Source organism: Neofelis nebulosa, chromosome 13 (genome assembly GCF_028018385.1).
Source record: "Neofelis nebulosa isolate mNeoNeb1 chromosome 13, mNeoNeb1.pri, whole genome shotgun sequence".
NCBI classification, from domain to species: domain Eukaryota; kingdom Metazoa; phylum Chordata; class Mammalia; order Carnivora; family Felidae; genus Neofelis; species Neofelis nebulosa.
The window spans coordinates 33,727,313-33,743,150 of NC_080794.1; the positions used below are offsets into that span (position 1 = coordinate 33,727,313).

Here is a 15,838-nt window from a genome sequence, read left to right on the forward strand (position 1 = left end):
TAGTTCCTATGCTACTTAATTCACATAACACCTAACAGTATCTAATAGAGCATAAGAGCTTAATAAACTGTATTCTCAGCATAATGAGTGTCCTATTGAATGTTTTTTTTTAATGTTTTAATTTTAGAGACAGGGAGACAAAGAGAGAGGGACAGAGGATCAGAAGTGAACTTTGTGCTGACAGCAGAGAGCCCAATGCAGGGCTCGAATTCATGAACCGTGAGATCACGACCTGAGCCAAAGTCAGACGCTTAACCTACTGAGCCACCCAGGTGCCCCTTGAATACTTTTATACTAATGTATAGCTAATGATACCATTATGCAACCATGGAACTATAATAATATGGTAAATCTAAACACTGCTATTTCTCAAAAGATAAGCAGGATGAAGAGTGAGGAGAAAAAGAAAACAGCATTAAAACAACCTCAAATGAGAATAAGGAACAGCCTGGCTGAGGAGTTATTATAGAAATTCATTTAGTAGGGGCACCAATGTGGCTCAGTCTGTTAAGCATCTGGCTTTTGATTTAGGCTCAGGTCATGATCTCACAGTTCGTGAGTTTGTGGGATGGAGCCCTGTGTCAGGGTCTGCACTGCCAGCACAGACCTTGCTTGGGATCTCTTCCTCTCCCTCTGCCCCTCCCCCCAGCTCGTTCTGTTCTCTCTCTCTCTCACGAATAAACATTAAAATAAATAAACATTGGGGCGCCTGGGTGGCGCAGTCGGTTAAGCGTCCGACTTCAGCCAGGTCACGATCTCGCGGTCCGTGAGTTCGAGCCCCGCGTCAGGCTCTGGGCTGATGGCTCGGAGCCTGGAGCCTGTTTCCGATTCTGTGTCTCCCTCTCTCTCTGCCCCTCCCCCGTTCATGCTCTGTCTCTCTCTGTCCCAAAAATAAAAAAAAAATAAAAAAAAAAAAAGTTGAAAAAAAATAAAATAAAATAAAATAAATAAACATTAAAAAAAAAAAAAAGAAAGGAATTCATCTAGAAGAGTGATCACCATGTTCACAAACCAAGCATTTGGCTTTCACCATTTAAAGCCTTTGTTCATTTCCTATGGTTTTCCCAGTGTTCTTATTCTAAAATGGAATGTACTATGTATTAAAAGCATGTGGTGATTATTGTTTTAAGAAAGACCATCAAAAACTGGTTCACCAGTTGTTAGTATAAACCCTACAAAAATATTTCTCCTGGATGTGCCTGGATAGCTCAGTCAGTTGAGAGACCAACTTTTTTTTTTTTTCCCTAATGTTTATTCATTTTTGAAGAGAGAGACATAGCGCGTGTCGGGGGGGGGGGGGGGCTGGTGTAGGGCAGAGAGAGGGGGAGACAGAATCCAAAGCAGGCTCCAGGCTCTGAGCTATCAGCACAGAGCCCGATGTGGGGCTTGAACCCACAAACTGTGAGATCATGAACTGAGATGAAGTCAGATACCCAACCAACTGAGCCACCCAGGCGCCCCAGGAGACCAACTCTTGATTTCAGGTCAGGTCATTAAACCAGGGTGGCAGGATCAAGCCCTGCATTGGGATCCACACTGAGTGGTGAGCCTGCTTAAGATTCTCCCTCTTGGGGCATTTCTCAGTTTCAGCTCAGGTCACGATCTCACATTTTGTGAGTCTGAGCCCCAATCGGGCTCTAAGCTGACAGTATGGAGCCTGCTTGGGTTTCTCTCTCCCTCTCTCTGCCCCTCCCCCACTTGTGCTGTCTCTGTCTCTCTCAAAATAAGTAAATAAACTTAAAAAAATTTATAAAAATTTTTTTAAAAATTAGCCTTAAAAAAGAAAAAAGATTCTCGCTCTCTCTCCCTTTGCCCCTCTTCCCTGCCTGCGTATACACGTGCTTACTCTCTCTAAAAATAAAATGTGTATTATTTCCTCTAATGATGAAAATGGATATAAGCACATATGTAAAATTCCCCCTAGTGTTTATTATTTAAATATCTAGAGGCATTTAAAATACCAAAGGCATTTATTTTAAAGGAATGAAAACAGCTATCAAAATTGGGGTGGGGTGCTGATAATTTTTTAAAGCATTTTTAGATTTTAAGAGCTCAAGCTTTCTTCTTACCCTTTTCTTAGTCCTTAGCCTCTATAGTCTGATATTCTATACTAGAAAATAAAACTCAAAACCTTTTTAAATTTACAGGTTCAAAAGATACAGCACATCTACTATAGTTCTTAAAATGATAATGTAAGTTAGTTAAAAAAAAAAAAACCCTCATTATAAATGAAAAAATGTTCAACATAAAACAGAGCAGATTGGGGGAGAAAGGAGATGGAGAGCAGGAGACGACCAACCTCAGGAAAATGTCTTACTTATTACTAACACTTTCTTCAAGGAAACTTCATATCCTCCCCCTAACAAGTGATCAAATACCTCTTACTTTAACATCACATCACCTCTGGTTACTTCCATCTTTTACCAAGTATATAAATATGGAATATATAATGAAGCAAGATTTGAAACAAACCCAAGTTTATCAAGTAAGCTAATAAAACTGTTTATAAAGATTACATATTTCTACAATGAAAGATGTTTATACCATTTTTTAGATATAAATGATTAAAAGCTAAACTATTCTATTTTCATTTAAATATATATAAGCCTTCGTAACAGTACACTTGTCACATGCAATTATAAGGTACCTTTGCAAAGGTACAGAATGTTCCCAAAGATTACAGATTATAGGCAAACTTCAAATATTTACTTTTTTTAAAAAAATGTTTTATTTATTTTTGAGAGAGAGAGAGAGAGAGAGAGAGAAAACGAGGGGGGAAGGGGCAAAGAGAGAGGGAGACACAGAATCCAAAGCAGGCTTCAGGCTCTGAGCTGTCAGCACAGAGTCTGATGTGGGGCTTGAACCCACAAAGTGCAAAATCATGACCTGAACAGAAGTCAGATGCTTAACCAACTGAGCCAACCAGGTGCTCCAACAAATATTTACTTTTTAAAAACATTACAGAAACAATTCCAAAACCATTCTCAAGTCAGTTAGTATTAAACTATATCTTACCTGCATCTGTAAGACTGCATCTGTTTGTAACAGAGTAGTTTTTGCTTGGGCATCAAATACAAATGGATATGTGCAGATTGTAACAGGAATATCTGCCAACTGGAAATAAAATTAACTTATTAGAACAAACTGATTTGTGATATATTTTTTGTAGGTACTGTCATTTCTTTTAAAGCTGATCATATTCTTGGTTTATTCACCTGTATGTTATCCAGGAATTATAAATATTGTGCTTCCTTTCAAATATGGAATTTTTACTGATTATCAGATGGGGCACTGGAATAACCCCCATTCTCAATAACCTCAATTTTAGGAAGGAATTATATACTTGAAAGTACATACAATTGTAAATTACAAGGATCTTTTGCTTAACATGTATTAACTTCAAGATTCAGTAAATTAGGAGGCAAATATATCTTAAAGTTGGGGGCTCCTATGTTAAATACATTACCCAGTTCTAGAGTACCCAAGGCTACTCTAGCAACCGAGGCCAATGATAAGCAATCTGCTTATTCATTAATTTAACAGTTATATACTGCATGCCGTTAGGGTACCAACACTATTGTAAGTCAACAATCTTTCATTCATTTAACCTACAAAATAAGTACCATGAAGTACCATTATTTTCTGTCAATCTTTAAAGCTGAGAAACCGGATTATTACCATTATCACACATTACCCACCTTACAGACAATTATTAAACCTAGCAAGTAATACAGTGATTGATTGCTAAGTATTTTAACAATGCAGAAAAATACAAAGATCTATGAACTTCTAGTCAGATTCTTGCAGTCAAAGGAGGCCGTATTCCTACCATCTACCCAACAAGGCAATGTTTTTGTGTCAGCCCTGAAACGGAGACCCTGCTGTAAGGTTTCTAGAATACACCATGAAAAAATCCACTTCTTATGTGCTTAGGAAGTTCTTCTTATTAAGTCTGAATCTACATTTATAAACATCACAATGCATTACTTTGTTTTGTATTGCAATCTTCATTGCAGGGAAGCCTATATGGTTTAAAATATTTCAAGTGCCCATGCTCTCTCTAAATTGTCTTTTTTCCATAGTAAACATTCCCAGTTTTTCCAGCCATTCTGACAATACTATGGTTTGCAGCCCTTCTCCATCTCAACTGCCTTCTTTTAAATGTATTTTAATTTATATAAGTCTCTCTTAAAAACAAACAAAATAATCTAATAGGGCCCAATCAGTACAGAATACAACGAGACTATCAACTCTTTGTTGTCAACATGTAAGACAGCATCGTGGGTTATATTAACCTTACAGTAAATTATCATTTTTCATTATTTTTCATATGACAATTTTTACCTTGATCCTGTATTTGTGTCACTACCTACTGATGGTAGAATGTCATTTCACAATTCTGAAATTTAAAACTACCAAAATGATTTCTCAGGTCCCTTTTGGTTTCAAAAGTCTATGATTTCATAATTTTATGTGCTATTTCTATGTGAAGATAAGGAAGCAAACAATATTAGGCCTATAATATAAAGTTAATTCTAAATGCTTCACTGGTTCAAGTCCTGGGAAAAATGCAAAACAAAACAAGAAAACCTGAAGTCTATAATGAAAGTATAAAAGAAGTATTATAACAATTCCAAGTATTAAAAAGGTTATTCAGGTTTGTTGATAATATAAACCAAAGTGCTAAAACTTTATATGCTAAGACAGTATATTATACAAAGTGAGGAAGATGACCATACTGAGTTTATTTAACTTTATGATGATCATTTTGAGTATTAATTATTAGCTTAAAAATTGAAGATCATTTTAGTTCTATAAAATATTTTTTGCCTTACTGGGTAAGCATTTGTCAGATTTTAAAAGTTTGCTTTTTTATATTACAAAGGACACGTGTTAATTTTATACTGGAAGACTTTAGGAGGGTAGACATTATGTTAAAGCAAATATTGTTGGGGTGCCTGGCTGGCTCAGTCAGTACAATATGCGACTCTTGATCTCAGGGTTGTGAGTTTGAGTCCCACATAGGGTGGAGAAAATAAAATCTTAATTAAAAATTATTTGTTTATTTTTAAAATAGAAATCTTTTTTTTTTTTTTTTTTTTTTTTAAGAGAGAGAGAGTGAGGGAGAGGGGCAGAGGGAGACAGAGGGAAAGAATCCTAAGCAGGCTCCATGCTCAGAGCGGAGCCTGATGTGGGCCTCAATCCCACAACCCAGGGATCATGACCTGCGCTGAAACCAAGAGTCAGACATTCAACCAACTGAGCCATCCAGGCAGCCCCAAAATAAAATTAAAAAATAATAATAAAGCAAATATTGTTGAAAGGCATCATACAAGTGTAATAACTAAAACAGAGGTTTTAATTTTCTTCAAAAAACTCCTTTGAAATGTTATATAGGACAACTCCTATATAGTCATTAAAAAATTTTATATATATGGATAGATAGCTATATCTACCTATCTATATATAAATTTATCAAACTAAACAGGAAACTTGCTCTCCTATTACTTAAGATAAAACAGAGTATATCTTACTCTGAACATGAGACTTTATTACACCAAACTTACCTCAGTTAATCCATGGTTGACATCCTAAGACAGCAGTGCAGAACGTAACAGTAATGAGGAAAGAGCAATGTTAGTGTCCAAATTTAACTATTTCTATTCAAAGTAGCATTTCATATATTTTGCTACAGAATACTGAATTAATGAAGTAGACCAAAATATACCTACAACAAAACTTACCCTTTTCATGTGCATCTTATATATCTATACCTATAAAACTAAGACCTTTCTTTCATGTATCTTGTGGTCATAAAATTATCAAGGCTTGAACATAATGAAATTTGACTTTAGCAACTAAGCACCCCAACTGTAGAATTCAGGTAAAACGTGGAAACTAATCCTAAGTCCTAAGCTTGGTCTTGAAGAAGTCATTTTATGTCTTAGTTTCTCCACCTGGAAAATGGAGAAAATATTCCCCAACTTCTCCCCAAGGATTTGGTTAAATCTTGACAAAATGCTTGAAAAGTATTTAGCATATTAAAATACTATATGGAAACAAAGTGAAGAAAATAAGCCATTAAATGTTTTTACTTGTCAGAAATAACGAACGAAAACTTAGGATATCTTACATTAAGGATTCTTTAACACTGAATTAGCTTAAAACTGAAAGTACAAAGGGGCGCCTGGGTGGCTCAGTCAGTTAAGCATCTGACTTCTGCTGAGGTCATGATCTAGCAGTCCATGAGTAGAGCCCTGCATCGGGCTCTGGGCTAACAGCTCAGCTCAGAGCCCGGAGCCTGCTTCAGATTCTGTGTCTCCCTCTCTCATGCTCCTCCCCTGCGTGCACTGTCTCTCCCTCTCTCAAAAAATAAATCAACATTTAAAAAAAAAAAAAATTTGTTTTTAATTGAAAGTATATGACAGGGTTTAGGAGTTGGTAAACAGAAAGAAAAAATGAGGAGAGAAAGAGAGATTTACAAAGGGAATAATAATGGATATTATAATGAAAGCTTACTACTTCACTCAACGGAAAGATACACTTTCTTGCAGAATGCTTCTACATATACTCAGGGTACAGACTCATATAAAGTGTTAGAATTTCCAAAAACACGTCACTAAATTTGCAGATGGTACTTAGCATAATGAATCTTACCCAAAGAGAGGTCTGCTTTTGCCCTAGGCTGCTGGGGGTGATCTATGGGCAGCTGGAATGTCAAGCCTCATAGGAGTGTCTTTGTCTGAGAGCTCTGGACCATTTGGTTATCATTTCTGCCTTCAGAAGAAGTGGACGCTAAAGGTTATCGGCATAGGCAGTATGTAATCAAGCATCAATAAAAACTCTGGGCCTCAAGGATCTGGTGAGCTTCTGTGGTTGCCAATATTCTGTGAGTATCACCACACAGAGATGCTAGGAAAGTAACTCATCCCTGACTCCACAGGGAGAAGAAAATAGAAGCTGTGCCTTTGGTACCTCTTCCAGAGTCCATTCTATGTGCTTTTCCCCCTAATTTCAATCTGTATGCTTTCCATACAATAAACTGTTAACATCACTGTAACAGTTTCCAGTGAGTTCTGTGAGAACTTGTAGCAAATTATTGAACCTCAGTGTGGTGTGAGGAACTCCTCAAACTTGGTATTCGCACCAGAAGTGAGTGCAGTCTTGTGCTGTCTATTCCTTATAAATTCATAGCTTGCTAAATGCTCGCACACTTTGGGGGTACCTTTGGAGACTTTAAGATCTGAGCAAAGATTTAGGGTTCTCTCATTGTGCTAAATAAAGCCAAAGCAGTATAAAAATAAGCAAAATAAGACTCTATACAAATCCTACTTGGAGAAAGGTTATTTATTGATAGTAGTTTCTTCCAAAAAATTCAGAGTACCAAGTTATCACTACATCAGTGCCCCTACTAACAATGTTAACAAGAACATATTTAGAAGCTGTACTGCTGAAATGCCTTTTAGATTACACCAGTTTAATTTGAAACCAACTTCACAGGCACATGTGACATTCTTTTACAGTATTTCTTGTGGGGACATTTTAAAAATGCTATTACTATCATGAAAGCTTGAATAAGCAAAGAAATACCTTTCAATATTTTCTGACTACCTATATAGCCTGCTTGACAACTATACTAGATACCAATATAGTTTATATCATGGGAGATTAAATTTATTCTTAAATAAATAATAAAATATATATGCACTATTTTTATTGCTACATGAAAACAGATAAAGGTGCTATGCATATCGTTATGCATTGGAGAAATCAATAAGATTGTTGGAATTTATAGTATGACTAAACCATACTAAAGCAGAACCTATTTGCTGTAGGATGATGTAAGCTGAAAGGAATATTTAGGAAATAATGGGATTTGTGGAAAGCTTGAGAAGCTTTTAGATATCAAGTGAAACTATTATCTAGGAGAGAGGCATCCAAGAGTGAAACAGATTAAGATTATTAGAAATTTCAATTTAAAGGTTAAGGATCTTAGACAAAAGCTCAAACATTTAAAACAATTTTTTAATGTTTATTTATTTATTTCTGAGAGAGAGGGAAAGAGAATGCAAGCTGGGGAGGGGCAGAGAGAGAGAGAGAGAAAGAGAGAGAGAGAGAGAGAGAGAGAGAGAGAGAGAGAGAGAGAGAGAGAGAGAGAGAGAGAGAGAGAGAGAGAGAGAGAGAGGCGGGCAGGGGCACAGAATCTGAAGGAGGCTCCAGGCTGTCAGCACAGAGCCCAATGCGGGGCTTGAACTCACAAACCGTGAGATCATGACCTGAGCAGAAGTCAGATGCTTATAAACTGACTGAGCTACTCAGGCACCCCAAGAGCTCAAACATTTTTAAAAAGGTAAATGCAAAAAGGAAAAAAGGTAAATGCTTAAAAGAGCATGGATGAACTCTAGAGTTGCAATGTACTTGTTATATTATTTGCAAATCTGATTCAGTCAAAGTAGTATTTCCAAGGGAAATTTAAAAGGAAAACAAAGTCATGAGGGTTGGAGACAGGCTCTATCATAAAACATGTGAGGTTAATTAAAGGTTTATTGCTAAAAATTCAACATATCACTCAATGTGTGACCTACTATTGGCTCCAAATCCACATACTCAAGTAATAGTTGTTGGCTGTTTTTAGAGTGGAAGTCCTGAAACTGGGTCAAGGCATGCCTAATTTTAGTTGCTCAATGTCCTAGAAGCTGGAGTGAGAAAGACTTTAAGGAATGTTCCAAAAGTCAGGTTCTCATGGTCTAAAGCAGACTTCACTAAAGATGCTTTTAACACCAATGGTTAATGATGGTTCCAGTTGGTTATAGACAAAAAGATGGAGCTCATTGGCACATTTTAGTTTCAACTAATTACTTATGGCAAAGCACTATACCACTGCTGGTGTCATTTTGACTTAATGATGTAACACAGGATTATTCTAAGGGGATACTCAAGTTAATGAAGTGATTCCAGTAAATATGAAAGGTCTTGGCGATTAAATGAAAATAAAAAGATAGCATCTAAAACATGAAGGAAATGGGAATACACAAACATAATTTGGTAATCCAATACATAATCAGTCTAAGAGTTTAGTCTGTAAAATATTAATGCCATTAAAAATGATTAGGGAGCTTTACAAAGCAAGGATGAACTTTTCTAGGAAATATTACAGTTGCAAAGGAGCACAAATGTACTTTAATTTCTTCTTTTTATTAAATGAAAACAAAACTCAAACCCAGAAAGTACTGGGGGATATTTCCAAGCTGGTCTCCCCAACTGTTGTATCAGTCTATCCTTCTAGTTTGCTGGTGAACATGTCATGTTGCTAGCTCAGCACTGTTAAAGTGCAACTTAACTCCACAGAACAAAGATAGTGATGATTTATATACATAGCACAATTAATATCAAATAAATATGACATGACTTTAAAAAACATGTATGTAATACAATATGAAAGACTAAAAATTTCACCAATTTACCAAGTATCTTCATTAGTATCTACTTATATATGACATGCCTTCCATAGGTATACAGTTCTTGAAATAAATTGTATTTCAAGATATGTATTTTTAAAATTATATAATAAGAACCTTATAGTAATACAAACAAGTGGACCCAGCATAGACCATTCTATACTTCATTCTAAATTAGTCCATTTTTACTAAGTAAATATTGACGATATGTAGGATAGTAACTAAAAGTATAAGAGAAGGAAGAAAAAACAACAAAGTTTAGTAGCAACCACTAAAGTATTTTCAACTTAAATGCAAAGTTAAAAGAAGGTAAGGAAATATACAACTAAGAATAGTACTTAGAAAATGGAGAAAAATCAAATATCAGAAGAGAAAAAGAACCCATGTGCCATTTTATTTTGCCTAGAGATTACTGTGGAGGGAGAAAAACAGATAAAAAGCTGAAAAAGCCAACTGAAAAAAGTTTCATACACCAAGATCAGAGTCTTGACGGGTGCCTGGCTGGTTCACTTGGTAGAGTGTGTGACTCCTGATTTCATGGTTGGGAGTTTGAGCCCCATGTTGGGTGTAGAGATTATATATATACATACTTATAATCAATCTTTAAAATGATCAGAGTCCTGATAAACAAAAAAAACAGAGAAGCTTATAGTAACCAGCAAGAGTAGGAGGACCAAGCAAAATACTTTACAGAGTTAGGTTAAAAAGGATAGGAAAATGAAAGGGGATGAGGTGAAAAGTTAGAAGTCTCAGCAGTACAAAAAAGGATATTATAAGAAAAGCAAAGAACTTCACAGAATTAGTTTTTAATGTTTAGAGATCAGGGAAGCATATATGTGCTGGATTCTTAAAATCCTTGACTGGGAAAGAAAAGAAATGGAGGAAAAAAATTTTTAACAGATTATAGCATAAAGCAAATATAATAAAGGTAAACAATTTCCTTACAGTATTGAGAACAAGGTAAAGTTACATATATATGAATACATGTGTATATAAGTAAAACTTAAAGATGTATATTTCTTATAATTCATAGTAATTATATTTTATCAAAGAATATTGTAAGCTTGCACAGTGAAGCAATGGAACTACTTTAAGATTATAACTTATTCAATAGTGTTACATATGTGTATATACACACATATATATGCATTTACATACATGTATATACATATGTTAATGTGTATACAAACATACATACACCTCTGTATCATCACAAAACAGCATGTAAGTATATTTAGAATAGATTTTTTTAAATCTTAGAGTGTTAATGTGATGTTCAGCCTAGCATTAAGACTAGCAATACAAGCATGAATTTTATTAAAAAGCCTCAGGAAAAGAGTCTTTAGAGTTATGTGTAAACGTGAAATGTGGAATAAGCGCTTTTAACTCTCTCAAAGAAGGGAGCTTTGTGAAATCAAATGTCATAATATAAATTAATGAACTATATAAATAAGAGGTACACAAAGACCTTCAAAGTAAATGCCAGCTTTCTTTTCCCAGAGGTAGATTAGGAGAACCCAAATCACAGGTTCTGCATTCTGATTTCTAAGATTTGATACTAGGGGCACCCGATGGCTCAGTCGGTTAACTGTCCAACTTCAGCTCCGGTCATGCTCTCAGTTCAGTTAGTGGGTTTGAGCCCCGCGTCGGGCTCTGTGCAGACAGTTCAGAGCCTGGAGCCTGCTTCCAATTCTGTCTCCCCCTCTCCCTCTGCCCTTCCCCCATTTGTATTTTGACTCTCAAAGTAAGTAAACGTAAAAAAAAAAAAAAAATTTAAGATTTGATATTAAACCCGCTATCCAATTAAATAAAGAACAAGCTTTCACTGCTGCAGCCACCTATTCAATATCACTCTGTCTACAAACGAAGAGAAAGGAAAACCTTGAGGCACACAGAGTAATGGAGGGCAATTATCAAGTATAATAAAGATATAATCTGGACAGAATGAGAAAGAAAAAACCTAGAAATAGGAAGGTAGTCCTCTATGGCTTCCCTCTCAACAGAAAACAGTAGCACTGAGATAGCAGCTCCTAAGGAAATTCAATTTGGTATCACCTTAGCTATATACCAAGAGGAGTCTGGATACAGGCCTGCCAAACTTAAAAGTAAACATTCAAACCACAGCTTTTCCACAAAGACTACTACAAACTAAAAAATTCTATGGGACTGTCATTTGTGTTACTTGTTATGAATACAAGTAGTTTATGACCTACATACTAGATACAAATTCATATCAAAGGGTATCTAATCTAATTCATAGTAATACAGGAAGATATGACTCTAAGATAATGTTTCTCAAACTAGGCTTATATCTCTGAGAAATATATTTATTTTTAAGGGTCTATGAGTGCTCTGGGAGAATTTATTTTAGTGTTTTTATACCAGAATTTTAAAAAATGACTTAAAAATCTAAAATTAGGATAATCCATTAATAAATCCAGTATCACCATGAAATTCCAAGAGTTGCAATGGTTGTGATTGTAATCAAACCGGCACCAAATAGGAAGGATCTCTATGTTTAGGATTTCATACATAAATGATGTGCTTGATGAGTGAAGGCCAAATTACTATGACATCTCATTCTAAAAGGAAATGTTTCATTGTAGTTCAAATAGAGAAAGGTGAGAAAGGCAGCAAGATAACAGTGTTATTAGACACCTCAGAATAGAGGCTACTGCCAAACTTTAAAGCCTGTGTATAGGCAGTCAGCAATAATAACCATCATTTTACCAAGACTTAACTATGTGCCAAGAACTGCCCTAAGCACTTTAGATGGATCATACCAATTAATCTCAATAACTATATAAGATAGGTACTATTATCCCTAATTTACAGAAAAAGAATTAAGTAATTTCCCCAATGACAGAGAGTGAGTAAATGCTGAGCTCAGATTTGAACCGAGATGCTTTTATGCTACCCTACTTTCTTATCATATTTAGGCTAGGAGGTAAGATTCCTGATCATCAAAACACAATTATCTTCCATACTAAATAGTAACTTGATTTTTGAATTTGTAGTGTTATTTATAATTAATTTATAAATTTGTTATGGTTTTAGAGCTCTTTAAAAATGTAAGTTTAGAACTTGTTTTAGTGTTTGTATATATTTAAATAATATAGTCAAAAATAATGTAAGTGAACACTGGACTTAAGAAATTGTTTTACTTTAAAAGGGGTCTATATATCGGTCCAATTTCAAAAACACTGCTCAAAGACCAGGATACCCTACATGGTTGTGTCAAGTTTATATGCAGACTTAGGATTCCAACCTTCTAATGGCTTATCATAACACTTCAGATAAAATCTAAGTTCTTGATCCTAATTTACTAAACCCTCCATGATCTGGTGTCTATCCATTTCTCTGAACTCTCCACAATGCCATATTTTAGCCTTCCTGGCCTCTTCCTATCCTTCAATCATGTCAAGCTTGTTCTCACCTAAGGTCTTTTACTGGATGTTCATTTTTCTTGAACAGCCCATACTTCATCAGATAAGCATTTTCTGATTATCCAATTGTAAGAAACCATCCAGTCTCTATTATATTCTCTTATTTTAATTCTCTATACTGTGTATATTATTAGCTAATATTTTTTTTGCTTTACTGGATTATTGTCCACCTTGCCCACTGGATTATAAGCTGTGTAAGAACATGGCTCTTATCTGTCTGGTTCATCACTATATTTGCAATACCTAAACTGATGCCAGTCACAGGAGTTTCTCAATATTCTCATTATTTGAATGAGCAAATGAGTAGATCTAAGTCTGCAAAGCAGCTATAAATTTGACTGAAACTCCCAATGATTCTTGGGGGGAAAAAAATGAACAAATCTCTCTCTTAACCAAATGCACATACCAGGGAAGGAAAAGATGTTCTAGAAGTGACCTGATTCCTACAGAGGAGACTATTTTAAAATTAGCATGCACTAAAAATAAATAAATAAATAAATAAATAAATAAATAAATAAATAAATAAATAAAAAAAATAAAATAAAATTAGCATGCACTAAATCACAGTGACATTCAAAAACTACTGTATGTGTTTACTGCCACTACACATATGCCAGATACTATTAGAGGTGCTGGTGAATAAACTTATAGAGTGTGTATCCACCACAAAGAGTTTGCACCTGGTACCTAGCAAGCTCCTTGTGGACAGGTTACTTAACCTTTCTACAACTGCTACATACATACTGCTTAAATTACCTACTTCGGGGGTAAAATAATTGGCCTCAAGTATCCTACAATGATTAGCAAGTAAGAGTTTTAAACCTGTTTTAGATCTGCTTACCCATTTCTATATTAAAATTTTGTGTGTCGAAATAAAGCTTTAGAAGACTGCTATTATTTTAATGGGGCATTAAGTGTCTAGTTACTAGAGACTTAGCCACATGGGAAGTATATACACATGTAGATGTATGTCAAAAATCTGAAATAAAAAGGGGGGAAAATGGAATTAATGGTCCTAGGACTCTCTTTTTATAATTCTGGGGCACTAATCTCACAATAGTACTATATTCTTAGAGTTCTACCAAGGACTCCAATATTCTCAACATAGAAGAATTAAAAGACAACCTCATGGAAAATAAGTGAGAGTTAAAAGTCCATGTCACATTTGCATTTTTCTTTAGTTTGGTTTGGCTTTGGTATAAGAGTGGAGTGTTTTCTTATAAATACTGCATAATAAGTAGCTGCTTCTTCCCAGTGTGCTTTTATTTCAAAATAAGCTTTGAATAAAAGTTCTGAAAAAACCTTGGTGTTTCAAAAACAAGCAACAGTTTCTTTTCTGTGAGAATAAATGATACATAGAAATGAAATGATAAAATGCAAAAGGAAACATACCATTCCATAGGCCTGTTGTTGGACCCAGTTGATATAATCATTCCTTATGTCTATCAATTCTTGTACTTCATGTATATAAAATTTATCATATTGTATAATCTGTCCTGTTTTCTCATTTACCTACAAAAACAAATAAATGTGTAATTAACATTAGGTTTAACCCGTACCTAATACAGAGATTGAAAAATGTTTAAAACAGAAAAAGTTCTGAAATTTCTTAGCTAATTTTCTCTATTAAAAAAAATTTACTGAGTGCCTACTATTTGCAAAATGCTAGTTAAGTGCTATGTGAAACACAAAAATATCTAAGATGGAATATCTGCATTCAGTACCTCAAAATCTAGTAAAAAAGAAAAATATTTCTATAACCACCACATAGTAAGAGATATGTACCATTAAAGTATATACAGTATATAAAAACTAGAATCTATAAGAACTTCTGTTTGGGGAATAGGAATTAAATAAGAATAGCTAATGCTTGTTAAGTGTCACTCTGTACTGGCATCTGAATAAAATGAAGAAGTGACATTTGGGTAGGACACAAAAAATGAAGAGAGTGCAAATTATCACCCTAGAAAGTACTTACTAATTACAAAGGTAAAAAATCTCTCCATTGGAGAACACTAACTTAACTGAGTTATCAAACCAATCACCACCAATACAGAGACAAATATTATGTTCCTGGTAATGCAACAGGAAGTATAAGCATCATCTATGAAGCAGAAAAATGTTTAGCTTGAATCTAATCAAGTCTCTTGATCTAAATTCAAGTTTGTAGGAAATACAAGGGATAGAGAAAAAGTAAACATCACCGTAAGGAAAATAACAGACAAATATTCTGATTGTTAGGACTTGCATAAGAAGACTGGCCAGGAGTCTCCAAACAGTTAAGGTAATGGGATAAAAAAGTGGGGGCTATTCTTTTTATTTTTTAATTTTTTTAATGTTTATTTTTGAGAGAGACAGCGAGTGAGCAGGGAAGGGGCAGAGAGAGAGGGAGACACAGAATCCAAAGCAGGCTCCAGGCTCTGAGTTGTCAGCATAGAGCCCGATGCAGGGCTCAAACTCATGGACTGCAAGATCAAGACGTGAGCCAAAGTCGGATGCTTAATCAACTGAGCCACCCAGGCACCCTCCAAAACAGTGGGGCTATTCTAAATCAATAGAGACACAGAGGTGTTCTGGTATGGGATATAGCAGAGCTCCTTGCGTCAGACTAGCCTCCTGACAAAAACAATTATAAACTCTGGACAGTATATAAAAAAACTCAACAATTTGAAAACACTGGAGATCAACCCAAAGCAAGCAAGCAGAAACAAGAATGAACACAATCTTTGAAAGAAGAAAGCACGGGTGTGATACACATTTTTGCCCAAGGAAGTGTTTCCAAATCAGCATATGTAAGAGCTCAAGCACAAAGCAGCAGTTTTACCAGAAGAGTAAAAGACTCTTTACGGAAGAGTCATAGGTCACAAAGTGAGACAGCCAATGTGGCAGTGAGGAAGTAAAACTTCCAGAAAGGAATCTAGAGGGTGAAGCCAC

General features: G+C 35.2%; 1 protein-coding gene across 13 annotated transcripts in view; it reads right to left on the reverse strand.

The window, feature by feature from the left end:
• The window catches only part of HERC4 (HECT and RLD domain containing E3 ubiquitin protein ligase 4), a 135,181-nt gene that overhangs the window by 27,231 nt on the left and 92,112 nt on the right, over positions 1-15,838 (reverse strand). For 11 of the 13 annotated variants that reach the window (XM_058696483.1, XM_058696480.1, XM_058696479.1 and 8 more), the window contains 3 exons: positions 14,297-14,416; positions 5,568-5,591; positions 3,016-3,114 (listed from right to left, as the gene is read on the reverse strand). In XM_058696483.1, coding sequence (XP_058552466.1) covers positions 3,016-3,114; positions 5,568-5,591; positions 14,297-14,416 — 243 coding nt within the window. The remainder of the gene's footprint in view (positions 1-3,015; positions 3,115-5,567; positions 5,592-14,296; positions 14,417-15,838) is intronic. The other 2 variants (XM_058696478.1, XM_058696484.1) reach the window with 1 other exon arrangement.